At 42.6% G+C, this 20655-nt stretch overlaps 1 protein-coding gene across 1 annotated transcript; it reads left to right on the top strand.

Moving 5' to 3' along the window:
* The first annotated feature begins 7237 nt into the window (after positions 1 to 7237).
* Positions 7238 to 9551, top strand: LOC134533358 (mucin-3A-like). The gene is made up of 4 exons (XM_063370878.1): positions 7238 to 7696; positions 7765 to 8835; positions 8932 to 8991; positions 9417 to 9551. The coding sequence occupies exons 1-4, from the start codon at positions 7238 to 7240 to the stop codon at positions 9549 to 9551; spliced, it is 1725 nt and encodes a 574-aa protein (XP_063226948.1).
* Positions 9552 to 20655: the final 11104 nt, after the last annotated feature.

Consider the following 20655-nt stretch of genomic DNA (forward strand, 5'->3'; position numbering starts at 1 on the left):
ATCTTCCCGTCCTGAAGGAACTACTGAGTCAATGTCATCCTGGTTGGGGGGTGTAGGAGTCCTCTGCCCGTCCTGAAGGAACTACTGAGTCAATGTCATCCTGGTTGGGGGGTGTAGGAGTCCTCTGCCCGTCCTGAAGGAACTACTGAGTCAATGTCATCCTGGTTGGGGGATGTAGGAGTCATCTTCCCGTCCTGAAGGGACAACTTAGTCAATGTTATCCTCGTTGGGGGATGTAGGTGTCCTCCGACTATCCTGAAGGGACTACTGAGTCAATGTTATCCTCGTTGGGGGATGTAGGTGTCCTCCGACTATCCTGAAGGGACTACTGAGTCAATGTCATCCTGGTTGGGGGGTGTAGGTGTTCTCTGCCCGTCCTGAAGGAACTACTGAGTCAAAGTCATCCTGGTTGGGGGGTGTAGATGTCTTCTGCCCGTCCTGAAGGGACTACTGAGTCAATGTCATCCTGGTTGGGGGGTGTAGGAGTCCTCTGCCCGTCCTGAAGGGACTACTGAGTCAATGTCATCCTGGTTGGGGGATGTAGGAGTCCTCTGCCCGTCCTGAAGGAACTACTGAGTCAATGTCATCCTGGTTGGGGGGTGTAGGTGTCTTCTGCCCGTCCTGAAGGGACTACTGAATCAATTTCATCCTGGTTGGGGGGTGTAGGTGTCCTCTGCCCGTCCTGAAGGAACTACTGAGTCAATGTCATCCTGGTTGGGGGGTGTAGGTGTCCTCTGCCCGTCCTGAAGGGACTACTGAGTCAATGTCATCCTGGCTGGGGGGTGTAGGAGTCCTCTGCCCGTCCTGAAGGGACTACTGAGTCAATGTCATCCTGGTTGGGGGGTGTAGGTGTCCTCTGCCCGTCCTGAAGGGACTACTGAGTCAATGTCATCCTGGTTGGGGGGTGTATGTGTCCTCTGCCCGTCCTGAAGGGACTACTGAATCAATTTCATCCTGGTTGGGGGGTGTAGGTGTCCTCTGCCCGTCCTGAAGGAACTACTGAGTCAATGTCATCCTGGTTGGGGGGTGTAGGTGTCCTCTGCCCGTCCTGAAGGAACTACTGAGTCAATGTCATCCTGGCTGGGGGGTGTAGAGTCCTCTGCCCGTCCTGAAGGGACTACTGAGTCAATGTCATCCTGTTTGGGTGGTGTAGGTGTCCTCTGCCCGTCCTGAAGGGACTACTGAGTCAATGTCATCCTGGTTGGGGGGTGTAGGTGTCCTCTGCCCGTCCTGAAGGGACTACTGAGTCAATGTCATCCTGGTTGGGGGATGTAGGAGTCCTCTGCCCGTCCTGAAGGGACTACTGAGTCAATGTCATCCTGGTTGGAAGATGTAGGAGTCATCTTCCCGTCCTGAAGGGACAACTTAGTCAATGTTATCCTCGTTGGGGGATGTAGGTGTCCTCCGACTATCCTGAAGGGACTACTGAGTCAATGTTATCCTGTTTGGGTGGTGTAGGTGTCCTCTGCCCGTCCTGAAGGGACTACTGAGTCAATGTCATCCTGGTTGGGGGATGTAGGAGTCCTCTGCCCGTCCTGAAGGGACTACTGAGTCAATGTCATCCTGGTTGGGGGATGGAGGAGTCATCTTCCCGTCCTGAAGGGACAACTTAGTCAATGTTATCCTCGTTGGGGGATGTAGGTGTCCTCCGACTATCCTGAAGGGACTACTGAGTCAATGTCATCCTGGTTGGGGGGTGTAGGAGTCCTCTGCCCGCCCTGAAGGGACTACTGAGTCAATGTCATCCTGTTTGGGGGGTGTAGGTGTCCTCTGCCCGTCCTGAAGGGACTACTGAGTCAATGTCATCCTGGTTGGGGGATGTAGGAGTCATCTTCCCGTCCTGAAGGGACAACTTAGTCAATGTTATCCTCGTTGGGGGATGTAGGTGTCCTCCGACTATCCTGAAGGGACTACTGAGTCAATGTCATCCTGTTTGGGGGGTGTAGGTGTCCTCTGCCCGCCCTGAAGGGACTACTGAGTCAATGTCATCCTGGTTGGGGGGTGTAGGAGTCCTCTGCCCGCCCTGAAGGGACTACTGAGTCAATGTCATCCTGGTTGGGGGGTGTAGGTGTCCTCTGCCCGCCCTGAAGGGACTACTGAGTCAATGTCATCCTGGTTGGGGGGTGTAGGAGTCCTCTGCCCGCCCTGAAGGGACTACTGAGTCAATGTCATCCTGGTTGGGGGGTGTAGGAGTCCTCTGCCCGCCCTGAAGGGACTACTGAGTCAATGTCATCCTGGTTGGGGGGTGTAGGAGTCCTCTGCCTGCCCTGAAGGGACTACTGAGTCAATGTCATCCTGGTTGGGGGGTGTAGGAGTCCTCTGCCCGCCCTGAAGGGACTACTGAGTCAATGTCATCCTGGTTGGGGGGTGTAGGAGTCCTCTGCCCGCCCTGAAGGGACTACTGAGTCAATGTCATCCTGGTTGGGGGGTGTAGGAGTCCTCTGCCCGCCCTGAAGGGACTACTGAGTCAATGTCATCCTGGTTGGGGGGTGTAGGTGTCCTCTGCCCGCCCTGAAGGGACTACTGAGTCAATGTCATCCTGGTTGGGGGGTGTAGGAGTCTTCTGCCCGCCCTGAAGGGACTACTGAGTCAATGTCATCCTGGTTGGGGGGTGTAGGAGTCCTCTGCCCGACCTGAAGGGACTACTGAGTCAATGTCATCCTGGTTGGGGGGTGTAGGAGTCCTCTGCCCGCCCTGAAGGGACTACTGAGTCAATGTCATCCTGGTTGGGGGGTGTAGGTGTCCTCTGCCCGCCCTGAAGGGACTACTGAGTTAATGTCAACCTGGTTGGGGGGTGTAGGAGTCCTCTGCCCGCCCTGAAGGGACTACTGAGTCAATGTCATCCTGGTTGGGGGGTGTAGGTGTCCTCTGCCCGCCCTGAAGGGACTACTGAGTCAATGTCATCCTGGTTGGGGGGTGTAGGAGTCCTCTGCCCGCCCTGAAGGGACTACTGAGTCAATGTCATCCTGGTTGGGGGGTGTAGGAGTCATCTGCCCGCCCTGAAGGGACTACTGAGTCAATGTCATCCTGGTTGGGGGGTGTAGGTGTCCTCTGCCCGCCCTGAAGGGACTACTGAGTCAATGTCATCCTGGTTGGGGGGTGTAGGAGTCCTCTGCCCGCCCTGAAGGGACTACTGAGTCAATGTCATCCTGGTTGGGGGGTGTAGGAGTCCTCTGCCCGCCCTGAAGGGACTACTGAGTCAATGTCATCCTGGTTGGGGGGTGTAGGAGTCCTCTGCCCGCCCTGAAGGGACTACTGAGTCAATGTCATCCTGGTTGGGGGGTGTAGGTGTCCTCTGCCCGCCCTGAAGGGACTACTGAGTCAATGTCATCCTGTTTGGGTGGTGTAGGTGTCCTCTGCCCGTCCTGAGGGACTACTGAGTCAATGTCATCCTGGTTGGGGGGTGTAGGTGTCCTCTGCCCGTCCTGAAGGGACTACTGAGTCAATGTCATCCTGGTTGGGGGATGTAGGAGTCCTCTGCCCGTCCTGAAGGGACTACTGAGTCAATGTCATCCTGGTTGGGGGATGTAGGAGTCATCTTCCCGTCCTGAAGGTCAACTTAGTCAATGTTATCCTCGTTGGGGGATATAGGTGTCCTCCGACTATCCTGAAGGGACTACTGAGTCAATGTCATCCTGGTTGGGGGGTGTAGGAGTCCTCTGCCCGCCCTGAAGGGACTACTGAGTCAATGTCATCCTGTTTGGGGGATGTAGGAGTCATCTTCCCGTCCTGAAGGGACAACTTAGTCAATGTTATCCTCGTTGGGGAATGTAGGTGTCCTCCGACTATCCTGAAGGGACTACTGAGTCAATGTCATCCTGTTTGGGGGGTGTAGGTGTCCTCTGCCCGCCCTGAAGGGACTACTGAGTCAATGTCATCCTGGCTGGGGGTGTAGGAGTCCTCTGCCCGCCCTGAAGGGACTACTGAGTCAATGTCATCCTGGTTGGGGGGTGTAGGAGTCCTCTGCCCGCCCTGAAGGGACTACTGAGTCAATGTCATCCTGGTTGGGGGGTGTAGGTGTCCTCTGCCCGTCCTGAAGGGACTACTGAGTCAATGTCATCCTGGCTGGGGGTGTAGGAGTCCTCTGCCCGTCCTGAAGGTACTACTGAGTCAATGTCATCCTGTTTGGGGGGTGTAGGTGTCCTCTGCCCGTCCTGAAGGGACTACTGAGTCAATGTCATCCTGGTTGGGGGATGTAGGAGTCATCTTCCCGTCCTGAAGGGACAACTTAGTCAATGTTATCCTCGTTGGGGGATGTAGGTGTCCTCCGACTATCCTGAAGGGACTACTGAGTCAATGTCATCCTGTTTGGGGGGTGTAGGTGTCCTCTGCCCGCCCTGAAGGGACTACTGAGTCAATGTCATCCTGGTTGGGGGGTGTAGGAGTCCTCTGCCCGCCCTGAAGGGACTACTGAGTCAATGGCATCCTGGTTGGGGGGTGTAGGAGTCCTCTGCCCGCCCTGAAGGGACTACTGAGTCAATGTCATCCTGTTTGGGGGGTGTAGGTGTCCTCTGCCCGCCCTGAAGGGACTACTGAGTCAATGTCATCCTGGTTGGGGGGTGTAGGAGTCCTCTGCCCGCCCTGAAGGGACTACTGAGTCAATGTCATCCTGGTTGGGGGGTGTAGGAGTCCTCTGCCCGCCCTGAAGGGACTACTGAGTCAATGTCATCCTGGTTGGGGGGTGTAGGTGTCCTCTGCCCGTCCTGAAGGGACTACTGAGTCAATGTCATCCTGGCTGGGGGTGTAGGAGTCCCCTGCCCGTCCTGAAGGGACTACTGAGTTAATGTCATCCTGGCTGGGGGTGTAGGAGTCCTCTGCCCGTCCTGAAGGGACTACTGAGACAATGTCATCCTGGTTGGGGGGTGTAGGAGTCCTCTGCCCGCCCTGAAGGGACTACTGAGTCAATGTCATCCTGGTTGGGGGGTGTAGGAGTCCTCTGCCCGCCCTGAAGGGACTACTGAGTCAATGTCATCCTGGTTGGGGGGTGTAGGAGTCCTCTGCCCGTCCTGAAGGGACTACTGAGTCATAATGTATTTTGTCTCAGCTCTTTAATCATTTAATAGTTTTCTTAATGTTGTACAAAGTTACATATAAGTGTTTTTTCTAATAATGCAAAACGTGACTATTGTTAATTTTATTACCGTTGTAGGCCTTCTTCAAAATAATATATTTCATTTTAAACACCTATAATTTAACAGGGGTAATTATTTTTTGCTTTAAACCACTGTCCAAGTAACGGATTCTGTTAAATTTTTATCAGTCACATATAAAATTACCTATATTATTAAATTTAAAAAAAAAACAGAATTTATTTTAATAGATAAAATTTATTTAGATGGTTCATTAAAAGTTTGGTCTGAATTTTTATTATTTGTACAAATGCTAGTACTTTTTAAGGGCGACACAGACACGTGCATCAAGTGCGTAGCTGCCCATACGTACAAGACATAAGTGCACGTGCAGACTTTACTTCATCCAGCTTGCAACTATGTGACTTTGAGCGACGATCATGTAATTGTATCGTCGTAAACTGTGTGCAATCTGTGTCTTGTCGCAAAAGTAGCATCAATGGTCTACACGTCTTTATGCCACTGTTTTTCTGTCGACATTGTTTGTAAAAATTTAAAGTGTTTATCAGTATAAATTAAAAATTTCTTTTGGCACCGCCAACAGGAAAAAGTAGATTTTCAAGTACATATTTCTTATGAAAACATTCTGGAAACTTCTATAAACTTCTGGAAACATATAAGAGCATGGCATCCCATATGTTGTCTATTATTCCAAAATGATTAGTATTATATTTTCTTATATTCCATGCAGCGAAAATGTCACGAATCTTTTACTTAAAGCTTCTAGCATTGAATAGCTTAAAAAGAATTTATATTTATCTACTAAGTTAGTTACAAATATTTTATCCTTCAAAAGCTATTTTTTAACCCTTGAACCAATATGAAGACATTCAAAATATGCTTTAAACCAAATGTTAAATATTACTACAATAGTTTGAAATATACACGAACGACTTTGATAGTAAGGAACAGTTTATTTTTTATTATTATTTTAACCCCGGTTTTTACGGCATAGGTCGTTTCAAGAAAACTGTTTCAACCAAAGTTTTTAAATAATGTTTAGAAATTTACAATAAATTATAATAGATTTGATAGTATATCTATTAAAAAATTATGCTTTTTTTTTTCTTTCAATCCTTGTTATTTCCACCCCTTGCAGTAATTATTGGTTACATAAAAAATTACTCAAGACAAATGTTTTAGACTTTAATTAGATGTTTTAAAATAAATATGAACTGATTCGATAGTGTACATGGTATGGATGTTTAATTTTTTTTATTCCAACCCTTGTTTTTCTCACCCCCTGTAGTAACGGATGGTCGTATATAAAATTGTTTCAGACCACATTTTTAAATAATTATTGCAAGATTTACAATTACTTATTAATTATGTTATTGTTTACCTAAAAAGGGAATAAGGTTTTTTTTCCTTTACCCCCTGTTTATTTCACTATTAACAGTATTAGTTGGTTGTAGCAAAAACTGTTTCAGACATAAGTATTAGACAATATTTATAATGTTTACAAACAGTTTAAACGGTTAGTGAACTTATTGAGTTAAAATATTTTTGTCTTTCGCCCCTATTATTATCCACCTCTTGCAGTAATGATGGTTCGTATAAAACATTATTTCAGACGAAAAGTATAGATCATATTTTAAGGTTTAAAAAAAATAATAACGTATTTAATAGTGTGCAAGGTAGGAATTTTAATGATTATTTTTTAGTCATAACCCTGTTTATTTATTACTTTGCAGGAATGGTTCGTCTTATTATCTTATTAAAAATTGTTTCAGACAACATTTTCAGATAAAAAATTTAATAATATTAACATTTGAAGGGATTCGATTGTGTCCACACTTACGGAGTTATGAATTTTTTTTGTCTTTCAATCCTCGTGATTTTTCACTCCTTTCGGTAATGACTGGTCATACTAAAACGTATTTCGGACAAAAGTGGTAAATAATATTTTAAGGTTTCACAATAAATAAGAAAGAAATTAATGGTTTAATGATAAGGTACGGATTTAATGAGTTTTTATTAATTCTACCACTGTTTTTTTTTTAATCCCTTGCAGCAACGGTTCGTCTTATTAGAAATTTTTTCAGGCATTAGTTTTGGATAAAAATTATATGTCCTCCAATCCTTGTTTTTTCCTGGTGACCAGCCAGATGACCAACCAGGTGACCAGCCAGGTAACCAGCCATGTGACCAGCCAGGTGACCACCCAGGTGACCACCCAGGTGACAACCAACCATGTGACTAGCCATGTGACCAGCCATGTGACCACCCAGGTGACCAGCCATGACACCATCCATGTGACCAGCCAGGTGACCAGCCAGGTGACCATCCATGTGACCAGCCAGGTGACCAGCCAGGTGACCAACCATGTGACCAGCCATGTGACCAACCAGGTCACCAGCTATGTGACCAGCCATGTGACCAGCCAGGTGACCAACCAGGTGACCATCCATGTGACCAGCCATGAGACCAGCCATGTGACCACCCAGGTGACCACCCAGGTGACCAGCCAGGTAACCAGCCATGTGACTAGCCATGTGGCCAGCCATGTGACCACCCAGGTGACCAGCCATGTGACCATCCAGGTGACCAGCCAGGTGACCAGCCAGGTGACCAATTATGTGACCAGCCATGTAACCAGCCATGTGACCAGCCATGAAACTATCCATGTGACCAGCCAGGTGATCAGCAGGTGACCAACCAAGTGACCAGCCATGTGACCAACCAGGTGACCAACCAAGTAACCAGCCATGTGACAAACCAGGTGACCAGCCATGTGACCAATTATGTGACCATCGCTGTGACCAACCATGTGACCAGCCAGGTAACCAGCCAGGTGACCAGCCAGGTAACCAGCCATGTGACCAGCCATGTGACCAGCCAGGTAACCAGCCATGTGACCAACCAGTTCACCAGCTATGTGACCAGCCATGTGACCAGCCATGTGACCAGCCATGTGACCAGCCATGTGACCAGCCAGGTGACCAGCCATGTGACCAGCCATGTGACCAGCCAGGTGACCAGCCAGGTAACCAGCCATGTGACCAACCAGGACACCAGCTATGTGACCAGCCATGTGACCACCCAGGTGATCAGCCAAGTAACCAGCCATGTGACCAACCAGGTGACCAGCTATGTGACCAGCCAGGTGACCAGCCAGGTGACCAGCCATGTGACCATCCATGTGACCACCCAGGTGACCAGCCATGTGACCATCCATGTGACCACCCAGGTGACCAGCCAAGTAACCAGCCATGTGACCAACCAGGTGACCAGCTATGTGACCAGCCAGGTGACCAGCCAGGTGACCAGCCAGGTGACCAACCATGTGACCAGCAATGTGACCAACCAGGTCACCAGCTATGTGACCAGCCATGTGACCACCCAGGTGACCAGCCAAGTAACCAGCCATGTGACCAACCAGGTGACCAGCCATGTGACCAGCCAGGTGACCAATTATGTGACCAGCCATGTGACCAGCCATGTGACCAGCCATGTGACCAGCCATGTGACCAGCCATGTGACCAGCCAGGTAACCAGCCAGGTGAATAGCCAGGTGACCAGCTATGTGACCAACCAGGTTACCAACCATGTGACCAACCAGGTCACCAGCTATGTGACCAGCCATGTGACCACCCAGGTGACCAGCCAAGTAACCAGCCATGTGACCAACCAGGTGACCAGCTATGTGACCAGCCAGGTGACCAGCCAGGTGACCAACCAGGTGACCAGCCAGGTGACCAGCCAGGTGACCAACTAGGTGACCAGCCATGTGACCAACCAGGTGATCAGCCATGTGACCACCCAGGTGACCAGCTAGGTAACCAGTGAGGTGACCAACCAGGTGACCAGCCATGTGACCAACCAGGTGACCAGCCATGTGACCACCCAGGTGACCAGCCAGGTAACCAGTCAGGTGACCAACCTGGTTACCAGCTAGGTGATCAACCAGGTGACCATCCAGGTAACCAGCCATGTGACCAGCCAGGTGACCAGCCAGGTAACCAGTCATTAATATAATATTTTTATTAAATGTTATTATCTTGCTTTGGTTTGATGTGGAATTAATATTATTCTAGATTTATCAAGTGTAGCAGCACCTGACCCCTGCAGCACACACTTGAATATGCTGTTAATTAATACAGTTAATTAGTTCTATCACCCCTCCCCCATGCGATGAACGGGTCGAAGAAAGAATCCTCGGAGACGAACAAGAGGCATGGGGAAACCATTGCGGGCTGACGCAACGCCTCCCGAAAATGCGGCGGCGCCTCCGATGCGGTTTATTGCGGCGGCGGCGAGTGACGCAAGGCGCGGCCTTTGTTTCAGACCCTCCCCTCCCCTCTGCCCATGCCTCGAGGCAAGCGCCACCAGGCGGCGGATAGCTACCAGCTAGCGGGAGGGCGCAAAACTACATCAAAACTATGTCTCAGTCTCGGCATGGCGGGTTCGTCGCACCAGTGACGGGTCTTAACACCGGCTATCACCCGCGCTTCGCTGCAGACACTGACACGCCACTGGCACGCCTCGGAGGATAATAAATATATCACAACGCGATCTACAGGCAGACAAAATCTTCCTTCTAAAATTATACATGTCGATCTCGATATGCCAGTCTCCGTAGTGCCATTATAAATTTGGCATTAATGTTATTTCTACAGGAGGTTTGCGGACAACGGGACTAAAATTAAATAGGTAGCAGAGAATGCCAAAACGAGCGATTTTTCCCGGAAAATAAGCCCAGCAAAGTCTCTGGTGCGAACAGTAGCGCGCCAGTCGAGTGTCCGGGAAGGAGCTGGGTGAACATGGCGCCAGTAGCACAGCCTGCTGGCATGTGACTGTCCGCCTCGCCCTGGAGACCTGGGCGCTGAGGCTCTGCCCGCCACGTGGACCAGCGGACAGACCTGGGGCACCGTGGAGCGGCGGGGGACACGGCAGCACCCCGGGGAAACCCGCGCCCGCCACGCCGGCCAGAGGCGAGGGCTCTACCCACTCGGCCACCGCGCACCGTGGCAGGTCTCGGAGGCAGTGCCAGTGGTTACTCATTATTCCCCAAACGTCACGTGACTGCGGCATTGCTGCCAGGTATGTACCCGGACTAGCTGCATCCACCCAGCGGCGAGCAGGCGGCCTGGGCAGGAGGGGACACTGCCACTGAACCCTCCCCCCTCTCTGTTAATCCCAGAGGGGGCACCATTTTCATATTCGGCCAGGGACTCCCGTCACCTTAGCTACGCCACTGCATCCACCCCCCCCCCCCCCCCCAAACCACATCCCATCCCTTTTCTTTCTAACAAACCTAATAGAAACATTTCCCAACAACACCTCATATCGCCACCACATATTAATTCCACTATTCCAAATAGTTCTTATTCATCTTAGATGGTAATTGAAGAAACTTATTTACAGTCATTTCACTTTTAATATATCACATTATACGCGAAAAATACCAGTATTTGAAATACTTTATTATATACATGTATGTATCATTCATTAAACATAATTCAATTCATCTGTAATCCAATATTTTTTGTGTTCTTACACTACGATAAATATCCATAGTAAAAATATATCTGCCAGTTTAGTGTCCCCCCCCCCCCCCGTGTACTTCACCTCTACCCCCTCTAAATTCTCGAAATAAGGTCTCTCTTTGAACATTGTCATAATTAAGAGGGTCAGAACTTGAGCCATTGTAATTTCGAAAATTACAACTTACATTCGTGATAACATGAAACACATACTTAGAAACACACAACTCACAACGGTGAAAACGCGACGCCGACACACACAGCTTAGAAGAATCGTAATTGAAAGACATCGTAACTTCGACATGTATCACATATGACATATGCAGGGTGTTTCCAAGTGACGCCAGCGAGGTCTACAGTCGGCGTGCGAACTGCCCCTGCCGCGGTCTGTTTCCGCTACAGGCCACTTCCTCTCGGCGCGTGAGGGCTCTGGCGCGCGGCGTTGCGATGAGCGAACCGATCCACAATGGCGCGTGGGAATACTAGTCTCCAGTCAGACAATACTGCGCATCCCACACGAGACTTCGTGAGATACACCACTCTTTCAAAACCTAACAAAAAAAAATTGATTCAGCTGTGTTTGTTGCGTAACAAAATGGCATCGGACGTATGGCGGTGACTTTGTCTAAAGCCGCTCTAATAGTTCATAAATTTATTCCAGTAAACAAGACAGAGTTAAAAGTTTGCTTCGTCAAAAAATCGGGAAGGTACAGTCCCTTCAGACTTAGGAAAACACTTTTTTTTAATTAACCTTTCGAAAACAGTCGCTTCCCGTTATTCCGTAATATTGCACAGAAACTGAAGGTAGGTTTACCATTGAAAAACTAAATAATTATAAACTTAGCCTGTACGTCTATGAGCACGCGGCTAAGTTAAAAAACGCGAATATCCGATTTGAGATTGAATTAGTGGTCGTTAATTCCAGCCAATGTAAACTGGCGAGAATGCAGACTTGGTGCATATGCTGTAGTGTGCTTTGTACATTTAACTGTTTAAAATGTTTGCCGAGTATCGACGAAAAATATCTCTTAGCTACTGACTGGATGTGTCTGACCACTTGGATGTCTGGCCACCCACAGGACATGTCTGGCCATAAACTGATGTTTCTGGCCGCGGTTTACGTGCCTGGCCATCAACTGGACATGGGTGACCAAAATGAGCTGTGGGTGACTGCTGATTGGACGTGTCTGGTTAATCTACTGTAATGTAGAACTGCTCTGTAAACGCATGCCATGGCATGCAAAGGATTCGCTTCGCCTTATAAGAAGACTGTAAAAAATGAGAAACACTGGTGATTTGCTTGTTTATTGTACTTGTAGAAATTATTAAATACATTTTTATTTGTAATTTTGTTATTTTTTTAACCTGTCACTGTTTTAGTAAATTGAGTTGATATTAATAAATTACTTTTTTTGTATTGATCAAGGATCGAACCAAGGACGGTAATCGATTGAATCAATCAGAAAACTAATAAGCGATATTTTTTATGAATTTTAGAATTGTTGTGTCGAATACTGAGAACAAGATGGTGGCGGAGCCCTTTGGCAGACGATGTGTTTTAATTATATCTCCTGGTAGCAAGTATTGAAAATAAAGATGGCGCCAACGCTCTCTCGTAGGTGAAGCTTTTATTTCTTCAAATTAAAAAATATATGTACAGATTCGAATATGTGTGTTCTTTTCTATATCACGTATTTAATTCTCAGTCTGGCAAATGTCTCGATAGCCGTGCGGTCAAAGGCGCATGTTTTCCAGCCCATAGCGGTCATTACGTCATCAGCGACTCACTGGAGGCTGGCGGATTAAGAATTTAAGCTACTTTTAGGATTTGGAAAAGGATTTATTAAAAATGTGTTTTTTACTCAGAATAAACATTTTGTATTGATCAGGGATCGAACTGAGTACAGTGAACGATCGAATCAATCAGTAAATCAATAAGTGGTTTTTTTTTATAAATTTTGGAATTTTTCCCGAATTTCTAGGTTAATTACTCTTGATTTTAAAAATGGTGGCCGTAACGAAATTTGCAACGATGACGTCATAATTCAAAATGACAACCATGACGTCCTAATACATCTGCGTTTAAGGACGACTTGCCGATAAGGAACTTAAGGCGCTTTTAGGAATTTTCAAGGTATATTTTTTTTAGGACTGAAATGGGAATTTTTCCCTCAAAAAGGAAATCTTTCCCTCAAAATTGGAAAATTTCTATTTTCTGATGTTTTGAGATTTTTGGCAGTACTTTTTTTTTAAAATTGGAAATTTTGGGGAATTTTGGCAAATTTTGGCAAATTTTGAAGATTTTTTTTGGAAATTTTTGGCAAATTTTGAAGGTAAAAGTCAAAGTTGATCCGAGATTGCCGCAGTGACGTCGTCGGAGATGTAGGTCCCAAGGCAGCAGAATCCGCCACCGACTCCACAACCTGGAATTTGTTTCATTTACTACTCGACGATGATAAACCATCCAACTAGTATGCATAGACTCATATCGTAAGTTAACGACTAATACTTTATTTTTAATTTTCAGTCGCAAACACACCTTAAGAAAGGTTTACACCCTGTCAAGTTGGCAGCAAATAAAAAAAATGGGAGCGTGTACTTATGTACGCGCGTGAGAAGTTATACTTCTTTGGCATCATTAAAAAATAGTTTTCAATTGCATGCAAATAATTAATTACAATAAAATAAAAAGGGCTGGAAAAAGATAGTCAACACAGTCAATAAAGTTCAGTTTAAATTTGAAAAATTAAATAAATAAATTTAGAGAATAATAAATATATGACATAATTTGTACTAAATATTATAAGATTCTTAATTTTAAATATATATTATTGATTATTTAATATTTGAAAAGAAAATAAATAAATTCAATAATAAATTCAAAAATTTAATTTAAGTTTATTCATTTCTTAAATATTTATTAGTTTCTTAATTTAATATTCACTTTTCATTTTTATCAAAAAGTTTTTATTAAATTTGTTCATTTATTTTTATAAATATTTATTATTCATTCAATTTAATAATAAATATAAAAAATTAATATTTTAATTTAATGTTCGATTTTAATTTTTATTACAAATTTTTTTTTAAATGTTTTATTAAATTTATTTCTTTATTTTGTAAATATTAAATAACCAATAATAAATATTTAACAATAATTTAATAATATTTAGTATTAATTATATTAAATAATAATATTTTAATTTATATCTATAAATAATACATACGAATAGTTAACCTCAATTATATTGGAGCACTTGAAAAAGTATATAAGCACAATTGTTTTTACTAATATTTACGAATAGTAAATAATATTAATCAAAATATTCAATTTTTTAACCATTACTGAATATAATTTATTAGCACATATATAATACGCACTTGTATGAAACTAAAACACGTGTTGTGAATATAGAAACTAGAAACATGTGGATAAATATTATAAATATGAAAACAGTGATCAGAGGCGACGAGCGTGCCAACATGCGCGACTAATAGAGGTTCTATTTCTATTTTGTTGGTAGCTTTTTTTTCGAGACTTAATGAGCGTTTTAGCGGGCAGCTTCAACCTGTTAATTTTGTGTTACAGTGATGCGCGCGCATTTTAAAATTTCACGCATCATTTTTTTCTTAACGCGCCTAAGGAAGTATAAATTCAAAAAAATTTCTCCTGCTCGACGCCTTATTAACAATGCAATGGTAAAAATTACTGGCCTATGGAATATTTATATTTTCTGTGTTTAAATTTAGTGGTACATGTTTTCACTTTATCAGTGCATGCATACATTGAATTAACTATGCCTGTGACAGATAGGGCGGACACAGATGGAGAGATGGGGAAATTATCATCCCCCCCCCCCATCACCCCACGACATCCAAGAAACCCTACAACAAAATCTGTCACTACCACCAACAAAAAAAAACGAATTTGAAAGCAAAAAGTGGTCAACTCCTTTAACGAAATGAAATTCTGCGTACGCTCTGCGTGATAGGGCTTCAAAAAAAAATTTTTATCAAAGGTGAATCATTTATGTGTTTATTTTGCAGTTTCGCAGTAGTGCAAATCTTATGGTGGGTCTTCACCTGCTGAATGTGTGCCATCGTTACGTCACACAGTTGCACGCTGATAAATAAAATCAATCCACAAAAGTAATTTTTTCACACTCTTTTGTTTCTTATGTTTACATAAATTGTATAGTATTTATTATCTTACGTCGTTTCCAGTTAAATAAATGTAAATAAATTGCTAATGTGAATTTAAATCCTGTTGTTGTCTTGATTTAATCAAAAGGGAAATTTTCAAGTTTTTTGGTTGAAAACTATAAATTTGAAAGTTACTTTGAAAGAACCTCGCAAAGGGAAAGACTGATGTAACAGGATATCCTGGACAGACATCATTACACCGTCACGTTGCTTATCACAGGAGAAAAAAACTTGTAATGGGCATCAAAGATGACTACATAAACACACGGGGCACAAGCCGACATCAGATGAGTAAGGTCATTAGAAACATAAACTTTAATTATAATGTATACTAATTCACTTTTTAAAATGTTGTTTCATATGCAATCCAGCTCAGAATAGAATCCTTTACAGGAAGTTTCGCTGAGACTCGAACCGACTTACTTTCGCTTCCCACATTAGTTGCTGCACAAACAAAAGGCGGGCATTGTGTAGTCGTTAATCAGCAGTGCATCGTCTTCATGATCTTGGTGAAAGGGAAGGGAAGGGGAGAATTGTTATTTCAATGCCTCGACTACCTTCACATAGTCTCTTGAGTAACATCGAGATGACAACTCTGAAATGTATGTATGTGTTAGCTAAAAACTGTAATGTTAAACGCGCAAATGCTGACTAGGGCTACATGTTAAATCTATTTACATCATTATTTTGACTCTGCGCTATAGTTTGCACTGTGTGTCACAGACAAAAGATGAAGAACGGACAAAGTAAGATGAATACTCAAAGAAACAGAAAACAAGCCAAAAATAGCCTATGTTAAATTTAAAATGTTTATACTGCAAGGTAACTCCGTGGAAGACCACAGCACAGGCAAAAACAGTGTGCCGACAACGACCAGACAGTTGCAACCAAAACATCAAACACTTTATTAAGTTTCTGTAAACAAATAATGTAAACATTGAAATTTTCTAGCCCTGGTTGGTTGTCGATGATAGTTTGTTAATAATCTTATCAAATTAGTGTATTGTCATCGGTCCTCGATAAATCTACAAAGTTTGAATGAAATCTGGCCGTTTAAAGTGGGTCAAAATCGCACCCAAAGGAGTCTGTTACAAACATACAAACATACAGGTGAAGCTAATATAAAGCGTGTAAAAATTATTCCCGAACAGTTTCGTAGGGACTTGGAAATAAACCTGCGCCCTAATTATCCCGGGAATGGAAAGTATGGCCCGCAAAGGTCGGACTAAGACCTCGATATTTCGTCCATGCGTTTCGTCAAGGATTCAGTGTGAATGTCTGTCATGAATGTACCCCCTTATTAACTTTCGCGTGAAACACTTAGTACCTCCCACACAAAAGCATTTAATGCCCTCAAGATATTGCGTATTCCATCCCCGCTGGGACATTAAAGGTTTGTGATTTAGGATGTGTTCATGCAAGCATTAACTGACCTTTCAACCAATATAGATGAAGGTTTGGGTTTAGAAATAAAACCGTGGAGCTTATTCCCCGAGCAGAAGCACATATTGTAATAATGATTTACAGGATACATCTAATGTTTGAATTCGCGACAACGTGGGAGTAGTGATATCACGGGGGTGAGGGAGTGTATAACACCCCACAATCGCCGATAGGCGCTAGTAAGTCGCCGAGGCAACACAATCATCGATCACAAAATACAAAACGCGATGCCTCCACTAAGTCACGGCATTGATATCGGTATCCCTATTTGCTCGGATTTCATCATGACCAAGAAAAGTGTCACCCAGAAAATATTTTGTTATAAAATAGAACCTTTTACATGCAAAAATATATAATTAATTACGAGCAAAAATCATATTTTACTAAATATTGTTTGTAATTTTATTATTTTCAAGTTTAAATATTTCCTAGTAACTAGCCTAAGTAAAATAATTACCTACTGGTTTTACTTTCTTCTGTTTAATCGAGCCAGTCTTTCAGAAGTAAACCAAAAAAATTCTTCATCTATAAACATGAAAAAGCAGAATAGTAACAGTCATACTGCGCTCATAAGTGAGAATGCACCTTTTTTTTAATTTAGCTGTTTTTTTAGGGTAATTTTTATATTTTATGTTTCGGATAATTTGTCCACACACTTGTAGGTACTTCCTTGACATGAATGGTATACCCAAACCCCCCTCCCGCCACTCCCATAAATAATAAAAAGTTACATTTCAGTTTTCAAATTCCGGAAAAAATAATTGAATACCTCATTAGGGCTAACTTTAGCTGTCCAATAAAATTTACTTCAAGAAGTGCTTACAGCTATTTTCAATTCCCTCCCTTTATATGTCTATGATATGTCGAAACATAAAATGTTATACATACCTACCCTACACGAACGGCAAGTTTTAGGTGAACAACTTTTATAATTTTTTAAATGAAATATGTCCAATATTAATTCAGTAAAAGATCACCATCACTCGCAATGTGTTTTTGGTTCTTGGCTGATTCCAGGTGTTTGTGAAGAAATATTTCAAAAATGATACCCTATAAGTTAAGTCGTGCAAATTACCCAGATATTGAAACAAAGAAAGTGATTTTCTATTTTGTGTCTATTACTTAAGTATCTAATAAGTAGGTTACATACACTGACATAATTGATGTACCTACTTTGTGAGCTGTTCCGAACGTTTTACATATAGCATCAATTTTATAAAATGGCACTCTGGGGCGAAAACTTTTGCAACAGATAATAAAATGAAAAACTTATAATTTGTGATTGTTGAGTTATTAGTAGCTTGTACTTATATCATTTATTTATATTATGAGCTAGTCCAAACATTTTACATGCAACGAAAAGCATGTGTATTAAAATATCGCCTCAGAACATAGGTTATGAGATGTAAATGAAAAGAAAAAAAGGCCTAAAGTGCCAGAACGTGGATTCAGACCGACCCGCAAGCATAATGAATCCAAGCAGGCACTTCCACTTACGTAAACAAACCGTGTAACTGTTGCTTGGATCTCAAATATGTTCCGCGTGCGGCTGATAGGATCGGGAGGAAAGGGCTCACGTAACAGCCGGCGCTCAGGCCGGCGCGGTGACGCCATCTTGCCGAGCCGGCGCCTGCAGCGCTGCGTAGCGGCCGGTGGGCGAAGCAGGCCGCTGCAAGGTCGTGTGCCGCGTCCTCGTAATTAGCATGTCTGGCGCGGTCACTAATGTCGCTGTTCATCAATCCTTGTTTATTTGTTCTAGCTGACACTGGTCTTTAGTGGCACTTTTACTTGTAACCTTGTAACACTGCTCTGTCATTACCTAGCGTTTTCTAATAATAAAGCTTACCGTACGAAGACCTGTTAGAAGAGCCGTTTAAATCTTTACTGCATGGTTGCGTCGTACGTAAGCGCAGATATGACTTGAAATAAACGATCTCCGCTACTCCTTTACGACACGCATGAGCAGATGTGCAAAGTCACTCATTGGCGATCTAAAGGCTAACAGCTTTGATTGGGTTTTTTTTATTAATGTATGTCAACATGACTTTAAACCTAGAATGAACATTTATATGTATTCCAATCACATCCAAGTAAGCTAATTTGTAAGTGGCGACCATAAATTGGATATTCGGTTCTACTGAATTTTTTTTTTCAAACTATACAAATATAACAGCTTTATTTGAATTTATTTTTGTAGGGATATAACGAGTTCGTTTTTCAGTATCAAAATATGTATTTTCAATTATGATAATCCACTTTTTTTGTGTGTCTTGTAGAAAATGCGCATATTTTAATTTACATATCAAAAAGCCTATTATTAGTTGTGGTTAGGTTTCATGTTATTTTAGTAAGACAGCGTAAAATTTATTTATAACCCTACATTTTGAATATGAAGTCAAAGATTAAAACGATAAATATATTTTAACTAACATAAACTATGTCTCATAATAAACATATCTTATGTTTATATAATCAGAATTCCTAGGACTTCTTCCTAGTTGTTAATAGTTGTGACATTAACCACATATATTGAGCTTTCATTCATGGTTCATTTACAGATTATATTGGCATTATATACTGTACAGCGTTTTAGTCTTCTTACGTAAGTTTGTTTTTCGCTTAGTCGGAAGAAAGTGGAATCCCGAGTCAAGGAAGTGTGTCGTGGGAAGGAGCGGTTACACTTGGGCAAAAGCTCTCTTCCTTCCGCCGCACACGCGTATTTCCGAACTCTTGGATCGCTGCGTGGGATCGGCATTAAGACACTTCAATGCTTTTTTATTGTGCCTGCGTTCTGTAGCTTTGAAGATAAAAAAAGATGATAACAATTCTTTATTTTATGGCAAAAATATCTGGTTTTCAAGTGAAACTTCGTGAAACATACGTTCTGAAAAAATTGTTTTGATAACAATCTGTGGTTTTTTTTGTTTTAATTATTGTTTGGTCGAGTTAACATCACTGTCATACATGAAGTATTACGATAACTCTAAGATGTGTTTATCAGCCAGCCCATTGACAGAAGGGTTTAATGAAACAGTTAATAAATAAATAATATACATGGTCCCACACCACGCTGTATCTTATAATGATTAAAATGATATTTCAGAAACTATGACATGTAGACACAAATTTTCACAATAATGTCGATTACGTTTGTTTTATGAAATGACTATGTTGCACAACAGGATCGGGTGTTAACTAACTCCCAATTACAGAGAAGTGTCGCGGCGGAGTTGCCTGGGTAAACACGCAGCTTGTGCGGGGAAGGGCGGGGGTAATGTGCGGTTACAGCTCGTGCGCGCAGCAGGTCGACGCACACCCGGAAGAATGGCGGCGGAGACCTGAACGCACGAGCAGAAGAGGAACTCCATTTCAAGCAGACGATTACTCTTCTGTCGGTGGGAAAATCGTGTCATCAGAGGAAAAAATGAGAAAAAAAAATTATTTTATTTAGATTTCTGAAATATTTTCAAAAAGATCGATGGCTAATCGTTCTTTATGACGTCGCATATTTTCCAGTCTGTGGCATAAATCTTTCGTGTATTCAGAACGTTCGAGTAGTAACTGTGCTGACTATTCACAGCATATAATTCTCGAGAAGTGATAAGATAAAAAATTAATATAAATAAAAGGTTGATAATGAATAAAGAAAACCTAGACACATTTCTTCTATTTCATTTCCAGCAATTTAAACAAAAGAAAATCAAATAATGCAAATGATCCAAAACATGCATTATGGAAAAGCCTTTTTTACATTATTTTAATCAGTACTGACGTGCCATTAGAAAAATTAATTAGAACAATCAACTTAAATTAACATTTTTCTGCACAAAATATTGGATTATTATCACAACTACTTTGTGATATTTTTTATTATGGCTTATCAAATATTTTTAAAAAAATTAGTTTTACTGTCCGTTTGTTATTACTATACACCAGGAGACGAACACGACAAACCCGATTAGGCGCCGTATATCGTTCCAGCACGACTAGTTTATAGCGTAGCTCACAATACCACGACAACATAACACGGCGAACTCTAATATGGCTGTAGGCAAATAATGCCAAACTAAATACTTCCATAAAATATTGTAGGTATATAATGCGCCAAAAACAGTGTGGGGACTATTGGAATTTTTTATTTCTTATTGACAGTGATTTGCATAACAATATAAATACATCTATTGCACGAAGTGAGATTACGTTTATTTTATAAACAATGAAGCAAGCTATAGATATGTTGACAAGGGACAGAAAATAATTCCGCTGTTAGCTACGCTAAAAATTAAAAATAAACTTAATAAACAGTTGAAATCACACAACAAATGTGAAAATGTACCCAAACGTAAAACAAAATTTCTGTTTTCAGCAAATAAATTTACCAAGTAGATACCTAA

The sequence above is a fragment of the Bacillus rossius genome, chromosome 6 (assembly GCF_032445375.1).
Source record: "Bacillus rossius redtenbacheri isolate Brsri chromosome 6, Brsri_v3, whole genome shotgun sequence".
Taxonomy (NCBI): Eukaryota; Metazoa; Arthropoda; class Insecta; order Phasmatodea; family Bacillidae; genus Bacillus; species Bacillus rossius.

Excerpts from the sequence above, each read along its gene's own strand:
- LOC134533358 (XM_063370878.1), top strand. The coding sequence starts at position 7,238 with ATGACCAACCAGGTGACCAGCCAGGTAACCAGCCATGTGACCAGCCAG. Across the intron at positions 7,697-7,764 it reads CCAGCCAGGTGACCAGCCAG|CCAGGTGATCAGCAGGTGAC; the intron begins GTGACCAATTAT and ends CCATGTGACCAG. Across the intron at positions 8,992-9,416 it reads CCACCCAGGTGACCAGCCAG|ACCCTCCCCTCCCCTCTGCC; the intron begins GTAACCAGTCAG and ends CCTTTGTTTCAG.